The 15094-nt window shown below is 38.6% G+C and overlaps 2 protein-coding genes across 3 annotated transcripts in view; one reads left to right on the top strand and one right to left on the bottom strand.

Annotated features, from left to right (window-relative positions):
• The window catches only part of NF1 (neurofibromin 1), a 307052-nt gene that overhangs the window by 84770 nt on the left and 207188 nt on the right, over positions 1-15094 (bottom strand). The gene's annotated exons all lie outside the window — the stretch shown is intronic.
• On the top strand, positions 5629-8361 carry OMG (oligodendrocyte myelin glycoprotein). The gene is made up of 2 exons (XM_006874226.1): positions 5629-5840; positions 6672-8361. The coding sequence occupies exons 1-2, from the start codon at positions 5838-5840 to the stop codon at positions 7998-8000; spliced, it is 1332 nt and encodes a 443-aa protein (XP_006874288.1). The 5' UTR covers positions 5629-5837; the 3' UTR covers positions 8001-8361.

Below are 15094 nucleotides of genomic sequence, written 5' to 3'. Positions count from 1 at the left end.
AGGATATCATGTTTGGCAAGGTGGAGGGAAGACCCCCAACGAGATGGATTGGCTAAGTGGCAACAATGGTGAGGTTGGCCCAGGATCGGGCAAGTGTTTCATTCTGCTGTGCATAAGGTCACTATGAGTAGGTACCGACTCGATGGCACCTAACAACACCACCACCTTGTGGTTCAAACCAACTTTGTGGTCCAATACATTATCCCACAGTGCCATACCAGGAGTCCTCCAGTAGATGCACATTAACTTGGGTGAAGGAAAAGGCAATATATACAATCAGACGGAGATTAGCATAACATGACCAAAGCAAAGGACCACAATGGGCAATCCATAAGGTAATGGTGGTAAATACTATTACACACATGATCTGCAATAACTGTAACAATTTATGAATGGATATATAGGTAGATATATAAGCTGAACAGGAGTGCGTTGGTGTATGGAGTACACCCATGAGCAGTGGGTATTTCTATATGCATATTTTTGTGTGTTGCATTGTGTGACATTGTAAGATAAGCAATGGCGTGTTAACTGGTAACTGTAAAGTCAGCAGTTCAAATCTACCAACCACCCTCAGAAACCCTATACAGGGTTACTACGAGTCAGAACTGACTTGACGGCACACAATAGCACCAAATATATCCAAGAATACAACAGAACACACAGAGGATAAGGAGTCCTGGTGTGGTGTTAGAGGATAGGCGCTACACCTCTAGGTCAGTTTGAACCACAAGGTGGTGTTCAAACTCACCAGGCCTTCTAGGAAACCCTATACAGGACTGCTATGGGTCGGAACCCACTTGACGGCACTTAACATCAACACCACCACCACAGAAGGTAAAGTTATACAAATTTCTTAGACAACATTTAAACACCCTGTGAGACTGAGTCACTGGATGTGAGGGCTTCAGACTCTAGTCTTAGAGAATATCTAGGTCAAAAGGACATCATAGTCCATCTAAGATACAACTACTGGTTTCTTCTCATCTGGAGCAAAGAAGAGTGAAGAAAATTAAAGACTCAAAGAAACAAACAGTCTAAAAGAAAAATGGAGCAAATGAACGACAGCTTTCACTAGTCTGACACCAGAAGAACTAGATGGTGCCTGGCTACCACTACCAACTGCTCTAACCAGATCACAATGAGGGGTTCTGGACAGGGGGGGCGGAAGGTAGAAAAAAATTCAAAATCATAAAAAAGACCAGATTTACTGGTCTGACAGAGACTGGTGGAACTCTCAAAGCTATGGCCCTTAAATACCCTTCATATCTGGAACTGAACCCATTCTTGGAGATCAATTTTCAGCCTATCATTTGTTGTTGTTGTTAAGTGCCATCGACTACGTCAATCAGTAAAACAATATTAACAATAACACTAATGAGTAATGTGCTCCTCAGAACCAAAGGGTAGCATTTACCCCCAAAACAAAGGTCAGAAGGCAAGTAGGGGCAAAAAAGATGGGTGAATAGAAACAGGAGTGCAGGGAGGACGTGAAGTACTATTACATTAAAGGAACTGGAACTAATGTCATGAAACGAAATGCCCATAAATTGAACAGGAAACTAATCTGCTCTGTAAACTTTCACCCAAACCACAATATAATGTTTTGTTTTAACTTATATATCATATGAAAAATGTTTTATACAGAAAGGCTGGGCATGAACTCCTGGTGTGGTGCTGTATGATCAGCACCAGACTGTGAACCACAAAGTTAGCAGTTCAAACCCATTGACAGGGTTGCTATGAGTTGGAAATCCTATGCAGTGTCACTATGAGTCAAAATCGACTTGACAGCACTTAACACATACAGCAAAAAGAAATACTGTTAAGACACTGTAAGAAGCAAACTCAATGGCACTTACCAACAATCTATACAGAAGCAGAATGACACAACTTTATGGACGTTTGTCACATTTTTCTCCCCTGCATCAGCTGGAAGGATCATATTGCCAACCTTTTGGTTAGTAGCAGAGCGCTTTAACCATGGCACCACTAGAGACAGTAAGGGTTGTGGGATAGACGGACCATCTCATTTAAATTTTGATTTGATAATGCTTATCTTATCAGTCCTGCCATGCTTCTTGTTGTTGTTGTTGTTGTTGTTGTCAGGTGCCATCGAGTCGGAACCGACTCATAGCGACTCCATGCACAGCAGAACGAAACAATGTTCGATCCTGGGCCAACCTCACCACCGCTGCCACCCCCGAGTCCATCAATGATGCCACCTGGCCGATCCATCTCGTTGGAGGTCTTCCTCTTTTTCTCTGACCCTCCACCCTACCCAGCATGACATCCTTCTCCAACGATTGTTTCCTCCGGACTACATGTCCAAAGTAGGAGAGACGAAGCTTAGCCATCCTGGCCTCCAAGGAGCACTCTGGCTGCACTTCTTCCAAAACAGATCTATTGGTTCTTTTGGCAGTCCATGGCACCCTCAGTATTCTCCTCCAACACCACAACTCAAAGGCATCAATTCTTCTACGATCCTCTTTATTCACTGTCCAGCTTTCGCATCCATATGAGGCTATTGAAAACACAATGGCCTGGGTCAGGCGCACCCTAGTCCTCAAGCTGACATCTCTGCTCTTCAATACTTTAAAAAAGTTCCTGTGCAGCAGATTTGCCCAGTGCAATACGTCGTCTGATCTCTTGACTGCTACTTCCGCGAGTGTTGATAGTTGATCCAAGAAGAATGAAGTCCTTGACAACTTCAATCCTTTCTCCATTGATAAGAATGTTGTTTATTGGTCCAGTGGTGAGGATTTTTGTTTTCTTGACATTGAGATGCAATCCATATCGAAAAAAGCTTTAAAATTATTTTACTCAGTACTGAGTTTTTTCAGCAGAAAATGAAGTCTGAAAAGCTAAACATATTACCAAAAATGGACTATAATACTTTTATCCTCAAATAACCAGAGTCACAGAGTTGATTCTAACTCACAGCGACCCTACAGGGAAGAGGAGAGTTGCTTCTTAGGGTTTCCCAGACAGTACGTTTTTACCAGAGCAGATGGCCTCATCTTTCTCATGTGAAGTTGGCTGGTGGGTTTGAACTGCCAAGCTTTTAGATGGTGCACTGTGCTACCAGGGCTCCTTATTCAATAAGCACAACAAATACCATCAACGTAAGAAGTAAATGTAACAAACTGTTGATGAACATCGGACAGCTGAGCTGTTTCCCGATAGGTAATTGGTCATAGCTTTCACAATGCTGAGGTAATCTCTCTCTATATATATCGTAGGTCACTATGTTTCACACACACACAAAAATGTTAATTCATTTATAGCTTAGTCTAGAAAATAATAGTTGCCTTAGGTGTGTGCCAATGCATGGAGTCCTGGTGTGGTGCTGTGGGTTAATGTGCCAGATTGCAAAGCCATTTGGACTACAAGGTTGGCAGTTCAAGCTCTCCAGCTGCTCCTTGGAAACCCTATGGGTTGAAACCGACTCAACGGCACTTCACAACAACAACAAATAGTTTTAATTCCTGATTTGACAGATTTGTCTTTAAAAAAATATTAGCTTTTAATGTGCCACAGTCCAAGATTTTATATATTTCTGAATATCCAAGTTATAACAAACTATAAAAATGACTTTTTCAGAATAATAGTATCCTATTACTTAAACACAATTTCTAAATCATTAAGCTAAAAATAGCTTGCTATCAAATATATTAAGAGGACCTCCCCCTTTTCTTTTTGAGAATTTAATAAAAATAATCTTTTAATAACAGGAAGCAACCTGGTAGGCCCTCCAAGTAGGCCTCAGCAACACTGTCCCCACCATCACATTAGAACATACAGCAGAATCTAATCCTGATATAGCCTGAACCCAAATTCATTTGAATCCAATAATGAATGAAATAACTTTTCCTCTCTTTTAAATACAAGTAGCGTAGTGGTTATGAATTGGGCTGAGAACTTCAGTTCAATTCTACCAGCAGTTCAAAACTACCAGCTGTTGCGTGGAAGAAAATGAGGCTTTCTGCTCCCGTAAAGGTTTACAGCCTCGGAAACCCTGTACAGGGTCACTACAAGTCGGAACCAACTCCACAGCACATAACCACCAACCACCAATGGTTATGTATAACGGAACATGATGACTACTTCCACAGTGATGTACTGAAATTAAAAGCAGAGATTTTAAGTGTCTGGTAAACTGACACCCTCAGTCACAGTCCATGAAGTGCAGTTGTGTACACACTAGATAAAACAAGAAGTCTACATGTCAAAGCAATCATCCTCTATTGCCACAAAGGGTCAATACTGCTAATGCTGTAGTTTTAACACTTTTAAACACTATGATTGAAGACTTGCGTCTGAAATCCATAGAAAGAGCTTATTAAGAGCCCAAGGCTAAACCTTCAAAGTCAAGTGAGAATAAAGTACCTAATCAATAATAAATTTCTAAAATGGAGATTAATTCTTCGAGGAACATTAATTTTCTACAAAAGGAGACTCCTAGAGTATGAGTACAGTTTCTTTTCTAATAAACTTCTAAATTTAATATACTAATTCTATTTGGAGTAAAACTTAAATAATGCAAATGCAATTTAAAAAACAAAGATTTTGCAACCAGGCTTAAAGAGATTTTTCTAACTCATAATGTGCAAATAACTGCTGTTTTCTAAATGGTAACAATTTGGTTATGAAAACACCACAATTTTATTTGTTTTCTTTTCTAAAATAAACTTGCTAATCTGGATATTAGCAAGATTTGAGTTTAAGCAAACCATCTACACAATCCGATAAAGAGACCAGAAGCAATCAAAGATCTGATCTATTTTATAAAGCTCACAACCGAAGTTTTCTTTTTTACATTATTTCATGTTATTTTAAAACCATACACTTAAGAAAAACTGTTGAACATTTTAATCAAAACACACACACACAAATCTAAAACTGATACTGCTACTTTTAAATATAAAATCAAATGATCATTCATATACTCCAGAAATGTCTGGAAAAAACAATAACCATATCATACCCACTCCCTCATCCAAACCAAGTTTCCTGAGGAAAAACTCCTTAACCCAAAAGACATAAAGTAAAATGCTTATTACACCATTCATATACACTAACCATTTAAAACAAGATGCTCACTATATTTCATAATGTCGCCTAGCTTGTGTGAACCCTGGGTTAAATGATCCCCTTGTATCATAAAGATAAAGACAAAATAATCATATTTAAGTACTTCTGTACCTCCTAAGAGGGAAGATGGAATTTTAAAAGCTGATTAAACCATGTTGAAGGAGAACACCAAAATCAGACACACTGTATTATATTAAAAAGAAGACATGTTACAGCACACAGCTATGCTATTTCAGAAAAGAACATAAAGGCAGGCATTTAAAAAACAACTAATATCTAGGAAAATTATCCATGTGGAAGAGCAAATTCATTTCAACATGCCAAAATAAATAAATAAATAAAAATGAGTAGAGGCATTAAAAAGAACCAACAATTCTTAATGAAACAAATGTTAAAATGTGAAACCCAAGTTCAGACAAATACATAGAAAAGGAGTAAGGGCCAAGGTTAATGTGCATCCTATAGCAAACCTGAGACACATGCATACATTGGACACTGTAAAAAAGTCATTTTGTTGCATGTGTGCCCCTTGCAATGAATTTGAGTCAGCACCAGTAGCAGCGCTGCAGTCCTCCTATGTGGTACTGATCAGGTGGTTGCAGAGCTTCGGCTCACAGCAGCACAATGCAGCTGAGCAGGCAAGCACAACCCACAGCCAGAAACGGCTCCTACTCTCCAGAACAAGGCGACCTTTAAGCTTAAGTTTCTCGGAGAAATGAGACGCTGACGTTGAAGACGACACTATGGTAAGCTGTTCTTTACAATCAGTAAAAGACCGACTTCAGATTTTTTTTTTCTCTTCTTTTTTGAAGAAAAAATGAATGTTAGGATTGAATATGTATTCAATAGCAAGTGCATGCACCAGAAATTTGCTGCAGTATTAGTTGAGAGATTAATTTTAATATTTGTAAATATGTATATCATTTTTCTTTACAATCTACACCAAAATAGACAGGTAAACATCATTTTGTAAAATATGAGGGTTAAAAGTATGGTGGTAATCTGGATTTTTCAAATGCCTTAAAATGTCTTACAAGGATATATTTATCTGAAAAAGACAAAGATGAAATTTCAAAGTGCTGTTTTAATTTCTAAATATAATTTCATCCTATATACACATAGACTGTTATATTACTGCAGAGATTTTAAAAAAAAAACACAAAAATCAGAGACACGACAGCCATTTTTTCCCATCTAGAAAGGATATTATCAAAAATAGTAATAGCTTAAGATCCCAACTTTTTATTTGCAGAAAATATTATTTTATAATATTAAAGCTCTGGGAAGATGAATCAGACAGGCCATGGTGGAAAAAAAAAGGAGGGGGGGAATGGAGGGATTAAAATGGAGGAGAGTAGGGGGAAGAGAGTCTCTCTCTACCACATAGCCCCAAATGAAGGATTAAGCATTAGACTATAAATGAAGGGGAGCTTTGTTAGTTAAATCACTGGAACAATTATAAAAGGACTCAACAACAACGAGGTTTATTGAAAATTTTTGCCTAATGCTAATTGACCCATGCAGATGCCTAAATTGTATTTGCATATTAAAAGAAGGGTGTATCTGTTTATTTCCAGGCTTTGATGGAATATCAGATATTGAAAATGTCTCCCTGCCTGTTCATCCTTCTGTTTCTCACACCGAGTATTTTATGCATTTGCCCTCTCCAATGTATATGCACAGAGAGACACAGGCATGTGGACTGTTCAGGCAGAAACTTGACTACATTACCATCTGGACTGCAAGAGAATATTATACATTTAAACCTCTCTTACAACCATTTTACTGATCTGCATAACCAGTTAACCCAATACACCAACCTGAGGACCCTGGACATTTCAAACAACAGGCTGGAAAGCCTGCCTGCTCAGTTGCCCCGGTCACTCTGGAACATGTCTGCTGCTAACAACAACATTAAACTTCTTGACAAATCTGATACTGCGTATCAGTGGAACCTTAAATATCTGGATGTGTCTAAGAATATGCTGGAAAAGGTTGTCCTCATTAAAAATACACTAAGAAGTCTTGAGATTCTCAACCTCAGTAGTAACAAACTTTGGACAGTTCCAACCAACATGCCCTCTAAACTACATATTGTGGACCTGTCCAATAATTCCTTAACACAAATCCTTCCAGGAACATTAATAAATCTGACAAATCTTACACATCTTTACCTGCACAACAACAAGTTTACATTCATTCCAGATGAAGCTTTTGATCAACTCTCACTATTGCAAGAGATAAGCCTTTACAATAATAGGTGGTCATGTGACCACAAACAAAATGTTACTTACTTAATAAAGTGGATGACCGAAACAAAAGCCCATGTGATAGGGACTCCCTGTTCTAACCAAATATCTTCTCTAAAGGAACATCACATCTTTCCCACACCCTCTGGAGTTCCTTCTAGTTTGTTCACTGTTAGTGGGATGCAGACAGTGGACACCATTAACTCTCTGAGTATGGTAACTCAACCCAAAGTGACCAAAATTCCCCAACAGTATCGAGTAAAGGAAACAACGTTTGGTGCCACCCTAAGCAAAGACAGCACCTTTACTAGCACTGATAAGGCTTTCATGCCCTATCCAGAAGGAACATCCACAGAAACGATCAAATCACATGAAGCAGCTGCTGCAACTCTAACAATTCATCTCCAAAATGGAATGGTTACAAACACAAGTCTCATTAGCTCAACAAAATCATCCCCGACACCCATGACTCTAAGTATCACTAGTGGCATGCCAAATAATTTCTCTGAAATGCCTCAACAAAGCACAACCCTTACCTTACGGAGGGAAGAAACCACCACAAATGTAAAGACTTATTCACGTTCCGTGGCAAGTGTTTGGAAACTAAATACTTCATTTCTCTTAATGTTCACTGCTGTGGTCATGCTGGCTATCTGAGGGTCTGCATTTTCTGATACTAATGAAAGAATTCTTCCCTGATGTAAAGTTGGGAATATGTTCCTATCTAACCAGTGACTCAAGTTGTATTAAGTATTCAAGAAAGCCAGTCTTTACATTTCTGATTCTGATATCAATGAAATAACTTGTCTTAAAATTAAGGAAGTGCACAATGTCTTGGTACTTGCTGCTATTTTGCTGTCTTAAGTAAAACTAATGAATTTCTTTTTTTTTCAAATCAAATGTTTTCTCTTTAAGGCTTCAATTTATTGCACAAATATCAAGCATTTAAACTTTAATATGTATTTTCTGTATGTTTACACCGTCACATCTGGGAAAAAAATAAAAAGGTCTATGCTCATAACTGTGTCATTTGGCTTTCTAGTCATACTAATTCAATCTACCTGATTGAATCCAACCAACCTAAGCATTTTTATTCTAGGGTATCTTAGCAAAGCCTGTAAGGTAGAGGAAATGTTGGAGTCATCCAAGGATTTTTGCCACTAAAGTAAAACTGTGGTTGCTATCCCATGAATGGTTATGCCACATCATTATTTTACACACAAGCCATAATTGTTTTCAATCTAAATGATGTCCTGCTTCTGAGGAACTCTTGGCTACTTTACAGATTATATAATGGACAAAAGCTCTTCAAAAAGCTAGAAGACACTAGGCTTTGCATTTTAATAAGGAAAGTTTAATGGCTTTGTTTCCCACATTTGAGAAAAATATTTAAAAAACACATTAAAATGAAAAATTACTAGTAAAAAGAAATATAAAGGAACAATTTTAGAGCATATTTAACAGATTACAAATCAGTGAAAATTTAAATATTAACAAATTAAAAGCCTTTTATGTGCAGGAGCAGGGGAAATTATCATTTGTACATTCGAAGTTAGAATATGTCTTAACCAAATTAAAATACGGTTAGGATATAACCGAGGGATCTAACCAATACTGGCTAGGAAGTACTGAGGAAGTAGAAGACAGACAGAAGAGAGAGGGAAGGATGGAATTAATTTGGCACTACTAGTAGGTGATGAATCCAATAAAGCAGACAACAGGAATAGGACTAAGTTGTTCTGGAACAAACTGCACTGGGACTCCAACTATAACATAAATATTAAAAAATCAAAGTAGGCCACTTTATGAATTAATTACCAACATAAGCAACAGTCCTGGTATGGCACTGTGGGTTCATGCGCTGGACTGCAAAGTCGGTTTGAATCCCAAAGTCAGCAGGTCAAGCTCACCTGCTGCTCCTTGGAAACCCTACACAGGGTTGCTATGAGTTGGAACTGACTAAACAACAATTAACAACAAAAGTAACAGCAGTACCAGCCAATAGGAAGAGAGGCCATATGCACAAGAACACCCACACTTGCAGATGGTACCCACTTAACCTGGCTCCAATGACTGGATGATCCGAGCTCAACCAGGAGAAGAAAGAAGAGGAAAAAAAGAGTAATCTGATACAATTTGATGAACCTGACCTACACCTATGGATGCAGTTAACTCAAAAGAGGGAACAAATCCTTACAGCAAGAATCATTCCTACCTCCTCCACACACAGAGTAGACAGAGACGGGCAACTTGGACATTGGATACCCAAAATGGGGTGGGGAGCAGACTACAAAGGCAAGAAGTGACTGGCTTACAAGCTTTCAAGAGGGGACCTAGAGCCAGGGGGCATGGAGGAAGGCAGAATCTCCAGTGAGTACTATCCATTCTGTCTAGGCAGAGCTGATGAAATGAAACACAGATGGGTCACTTGTGATACAATAGTGAATAATAATTACCAGGACTGATTGTGAGGGTTGGAAATGTAAAGGTAGACGTTTTATAGCAAAGAAGGGAGTGATTAACTCTCCAGTCTAGGAGCGGAGGTCTCTAGGACCATCTTGGGACCCTACCCAGAGAAGCAGTGAGGCCCGAGATGAGGCAGAGACGATGACATGGAGTGACGAAGCAGATGAAGTGGCTGGGGACTTTGGATCCAGAGAGAGAGAGGGACTGTGTGCTGAAGACTTGGTGGGGGGGGAATATGTAGGGGGGGGTTTATAGGGTATACCCTTTGGTCGGTTGATGATGCATGGAGGGGATTGGAACCATGGCAATGAAATGATATGACAGAATGGATGTAAAACTAAAGTTCTCTCACGTAAACTATCATATGTTGTTGTTGTTAAGTGCCGTCGAGTAGGTTTCGACCCATAGCGACCCTGTACAGGGTTTCCGAGGGTGTAAATCTTTACCGGAGTAGAAAGCCTCATCTTTCTCCCATATAATTCACAATAAAACATTAAAAAAAGGTAATAGCAGTGCCTCCAAAGAGTCATGGTGTGACGCTGTGGGTTAATATGCTAGACTGCAAGATCAACAGTTCAAGCTCACCCAGCCGCTCCTAGGAAACCCTATAAAGGGTCACTATGAGTCCAAACTGACTCGACAGCACCTAACAACAACAACAAAGTAAGTACTAACAAAAATCAGACAAACCTTGAAATAAAGCTAGGTTAAAATGCAAGAAAGCCTAACTGAATTGGGGAAAGTCACAAATGAGGTATTTAAGTTGTGACACATATGACAGAATCTAATTTCAAGCATTCTTAGTTTTGAGGAAAGAATTCAGAATGAAGTTTCACAGGTTTCTTCCTAAGAAACTTTAAAATTAAGACAGCTTTCGTTCCAGATTTGGAAAGATAGAAACGTTAAAACTTTTTTCTTTTTTTTTTGAAGGACTAGGTTTATGGAAAAAGTTACTATTAAGCTTTAGTAAAATAATTCCTCTTGTGTTATCTATGACAGTGGCTCTTGAACATTTTTTCTGTCCCAGAAAAGCCTAATTGGTGCACTATGTCAGGGAATCTTCCCCTGAAGAAAAGGGCTAATTTGAAAAAAATCCCTTATGTGATTTAAAAATGTATTTTTTCCTTCCCAGTCACTAATCCATGATGGAGGCTTGTTATTTTTAAGTAATACTAAGCCACTTCTGACTCATAGCGACTCTGTATAGGGTTTACGAGGAATGGCTTATAGGTTTGTGCCACCAAGCTTTTGGTTAGTAGTCCAGTGCTTATCCTATAGCACCACACCAGGACTCTAATTGCTTAGATATTCCCTACTCTACCATATCCTCTTGGTTTATTTTTAAAATCATATACCTTAGGTTCCACAGAAAGCAGTTTCTTAGAAATAACTGCCTTTCACTTTGAGGGTGCTCAATATTCAACACTGTTTCAGACATTCTATGGGGAAAAGTAACAAGAACCTGAATTATGGATCACAGCATAAGTAGTACCTATGGATTATGACAATCCTACTGACATGTCTGCAAAATACAGGGGGAAAACTCAGTCAATTCTCAAGTATACCACATGTCAACTGCTGAGACTCTCAGAAAAAAGTATTGTCTAGCCTTAAAGAAATTAGATAATACTTCCTTCTAAGGAAATTGTGTTTTTATCATTATCAATGGGGGAGGGCTCATTATTTGCCATTAAGACAACTACTACTATGAATCGGGCTGCGAACCGTAAGGTCAGCAGTTCGAAACTACCAGCTGCTCTGCAGGAGAAAAATGAGGCTTTCTGCTCCCGTAAAGATTTACCGCCTTGGAAACCCTGTTCAGGGTTGCTATGGGTCGGAACCGACTTGACGGCACTTAACAACAACAACAACTACATCACTGGGCTCCACAAGCATTTTAAGGAGCTCTGGTAGCATAGTGGTAACGAATCAGGCTGCTCATCTCACAGTCAGCAGTTTGAAACTAGTGGTTGTTCCATGGGCGAAAGATGAGGCTTTCTGCTCCCGTAAAGATTTATAGCCTCGGAAAGCTTGTACAGGGCCGCTGTGCGTCAGAACCAACTCCACGGCACATAATAACAATAACACAAGCATTTAAAAATGCATTAGTTCTCAGCATCTATCTATCAAATTCCTCAGAAGTAGCTTAAACACTATGTTTTTCACCCAGTGTGTTCTGGTGAACAAAAAAGGAGTAGTGTACTTGACACATAGTGGGTAAGTCACTCTTTCTTTATTTGCTACTGAATGAATGTTTAAGGTATTATGCATATTTAAACAAACTAAAAAGGAAACTTAGGATGTGATTTCTAAAGTAAGGTTTACAATGAACGAACTACTTGCAGAATTAATGTGATTCCATATGAAATTTGGAGTCCTGGTATGACACTATGGGCTAATGTGCTGGACTATAACATTGACAAGGTTCAAGCTCACCAGCTGCTCCTTGGAAACCCTATACAGGGTCACTATGGATCATAACCAACTCAATGGCACTTAGCAGCAACAACATATAAAAATTAGAATGTCAATGGTTCTTATTATTATAGTTAAAATCATTTTTTTTTCAGAATAACAGTAATCAATATTAGTTTATGAAGTCCTAGAGGAGATGGGAGTATCTCTCAGTCTTTCATATATATATATATATATATATATATATATATATATATTTATTATTATTAAGTGCCATCGAGTCAGTTCCAACCCATAGTGACCCTGTACAGGGTTTCCAAGGCTGTAAATCTTTACGGGAGCAGAAAGCCTCATCTTTCTCCTGCGGAGCAGCTGGTAGTTTCAAACTGCTGACCTTGCGGTTCGCAGCCCGTTTCGTAACCACTACGCTAACAGAGCTCCTTTCATATATATATATATACACACACACACACACACTCTCTCTCATATACACACACAATCTTTCTCTCTTTCCATTCCTAAAGACACTTAATTCTATTTTACAAGTAACTTGTTTCTTGGTAAACAGACTACTCACCAGTCAGAAAGATCCACTTAAGAGCATGAATTAAAAAAGCAAATGCACTGAAGGGCAGGGTAGTAGTAGAGTATGTTTTCTGGCAGCAGAGGACCTAGACCTAAATCCTATCTCTACACTTATATGCTGTAAAAATCTGGACACTACTCTATTAAATGGGCACAGCCTACGAACTGACCTCAGAGTATTTTCTGATGATTAAATGACATTCACATAAAACAGTATCACAGTGTCTTTGTCTACCCATATTTCTATGTGCAATGAATGCTGCTGTAGTTGCTAGGATTATATATTATTACATATGCACATCCAAACCCAGTGCTATGAACCTGAAATCTAGACAGTGAAGAAATAGGGACTTAAAAGATATTTGCTTCAGTCTCTGCTCCTCTTCCCTCTAGAATGGAATTCTAGCAGTTAAGTTTAATAAGGACCCAAAAGAAACTCAGAGAAACATTAAGCTTATCACAACAGACTAAGATGTCTACTTTAACCAAATTAAAAGATTACAAATATGTGCTAGTTCAATACTTTTCTATAATAATACTGTGAAGCAATAGCAAATTCCTTGAACTGATACACTCAACTGTCAAACAAAAATCAATCCAAAATCTTTCATAAGATTGTTCCTTATAAAATAAATTTTAAGAACTAGGGTAAGATACAATGTATTGCAAAACACCAGTAAATAATGTACATTTCTATGAAAATCTGAACCACAAGAAAGTACACTATCTCCAATCTTTTTATTAGTTGGGAAATTGCATGACAAGCAAGAGATCTGATCATCAGTAAAAGATAAAATAATTGTCTATACAAAGGAGTCTTCAGAAAGTCCTAAGAATAACTAATTTTAAGGAACAGTAAAATAAATGTGACATCAATGGTTTTCTCACATTGCAATAAATAATTAGAAAATAGGGGGGAAAGATGAATCCACAACACAAACAACTCATAAGATATAATGCCATAATTTGCTAATATCCATAATTTGTTATGAGCCACACACTCAAATGTCTTTACATAGTTACTAAACATCTTTCTGGAATTCTCTGCTTTCAGCCAAGATCCATCTGGTATCAGCAATGAAATTCCCTCATTTCACGTCCTTTTTTTAATCTGGGTTGAATTTCGAACAGTCTCCTGTTGATGTACCACTGCAACCATTTAAAAATTATCTCTAATAAAATTTTACTTGTACCAATAATATTGTTAAGATAATTAACGGATTGCATTTCTTTAGAATAGTCATAGATATGAATGTCTTCCAGTCAGTTGGCCAAGTAGCCATCTTCCAGTTTTTGGATACACTAGTAAGCACTTATAGTGTGCTGAAGCATCTTGCAATACAATGAATTATTTAATATCTCTTCCAGCCATAGTCTTAGTAAACTCCCACTGAATGACTTTTTCCTGATGGGTCTGGGTAAGAAAAGGTAGCAAAAGATGCTAACAGATTATATAATTCAGTGGTGAATGACTGTTAGCAGACCTAATTGTGACTGGCCAATTTTGCCATTCTACTGGGTATAAAATGAGCCATTTCAGAAATAAAACAGGGGATCTCAAGGAAGACAAGCCATCATAGAAGAAGAGTCACGCATGGAGCATGTCATTTGGACCCTGAGATCCCTGTGAATTGACTCTCTTTGATCCAGAGACAGCTGTAACATCAGAGGGATGCGAGAGGAGGAGCATCAACAGCAGAACCAAGAGTCAGGGCACAAGACAGAACAATGGGCTTCCCAGTCCATGGAACAAATACACTTGACTGCTTTCAGGCAGGAGGCTCATTTACAGAGTGGAGTGCCTCCAGGCACTTACTTGGGGGAGCTAAGTTTGCTGATCCATGGAATGAAAGCCAAGAAGTGCCTTTGGGCTGAGGTTTATAGTGGAATAGTGTCTTTGAGCATTTATCAGCAGCCATATAAGTACTTTGTGACATTACTGGAACCGGGCAGAGGCCAAGAGGTCTGGGACTCAGAGGCTGAGGACCAGAAAGAGGCCTGCCTGCGGGCACAGAGAAGGAGAGGCTGTCCTGACTGAAATAACTGTGCACTGAGCATTTCTGATCCTGCACTGTAACATCCCTAATTAATCCCATAACTCTAAGTATGGTTTCTGAATATTGTGCGGCTATTGCAATGAATTACACAGCTGAGTAGAGTGCTGTGGGCGGGATGGTTGGTGCCATTTTTTTTTTTGGCACATCTCTGTTAGTATTCATCAATACCTGGAGTCTTGTTTTTCCTCCCAGTGCCATCAGTGCAGCTTACACTTCTTTCAATGTCAT

The sequence above is a fragment of the Chrysochloris asiatica genome, unplaced genomic scaffold, assembly GCF_000296735.1.
Source record: "Chrysochloris asiatica unplaced genomic scaffold, ChrAsi1.0 scaffold00266, whole genome shotgun sequence".
Classification (NCBI taxonomy): Eukaryota; Metazoa; Chordata; class Mammalia; order Afrosoricida; family Chrysochloridae; genus Chrysochloris; species Chrysochloris asiatica.
This window is presented reverse-complemented; position numbering and strand designations above follow the sequence as displayed.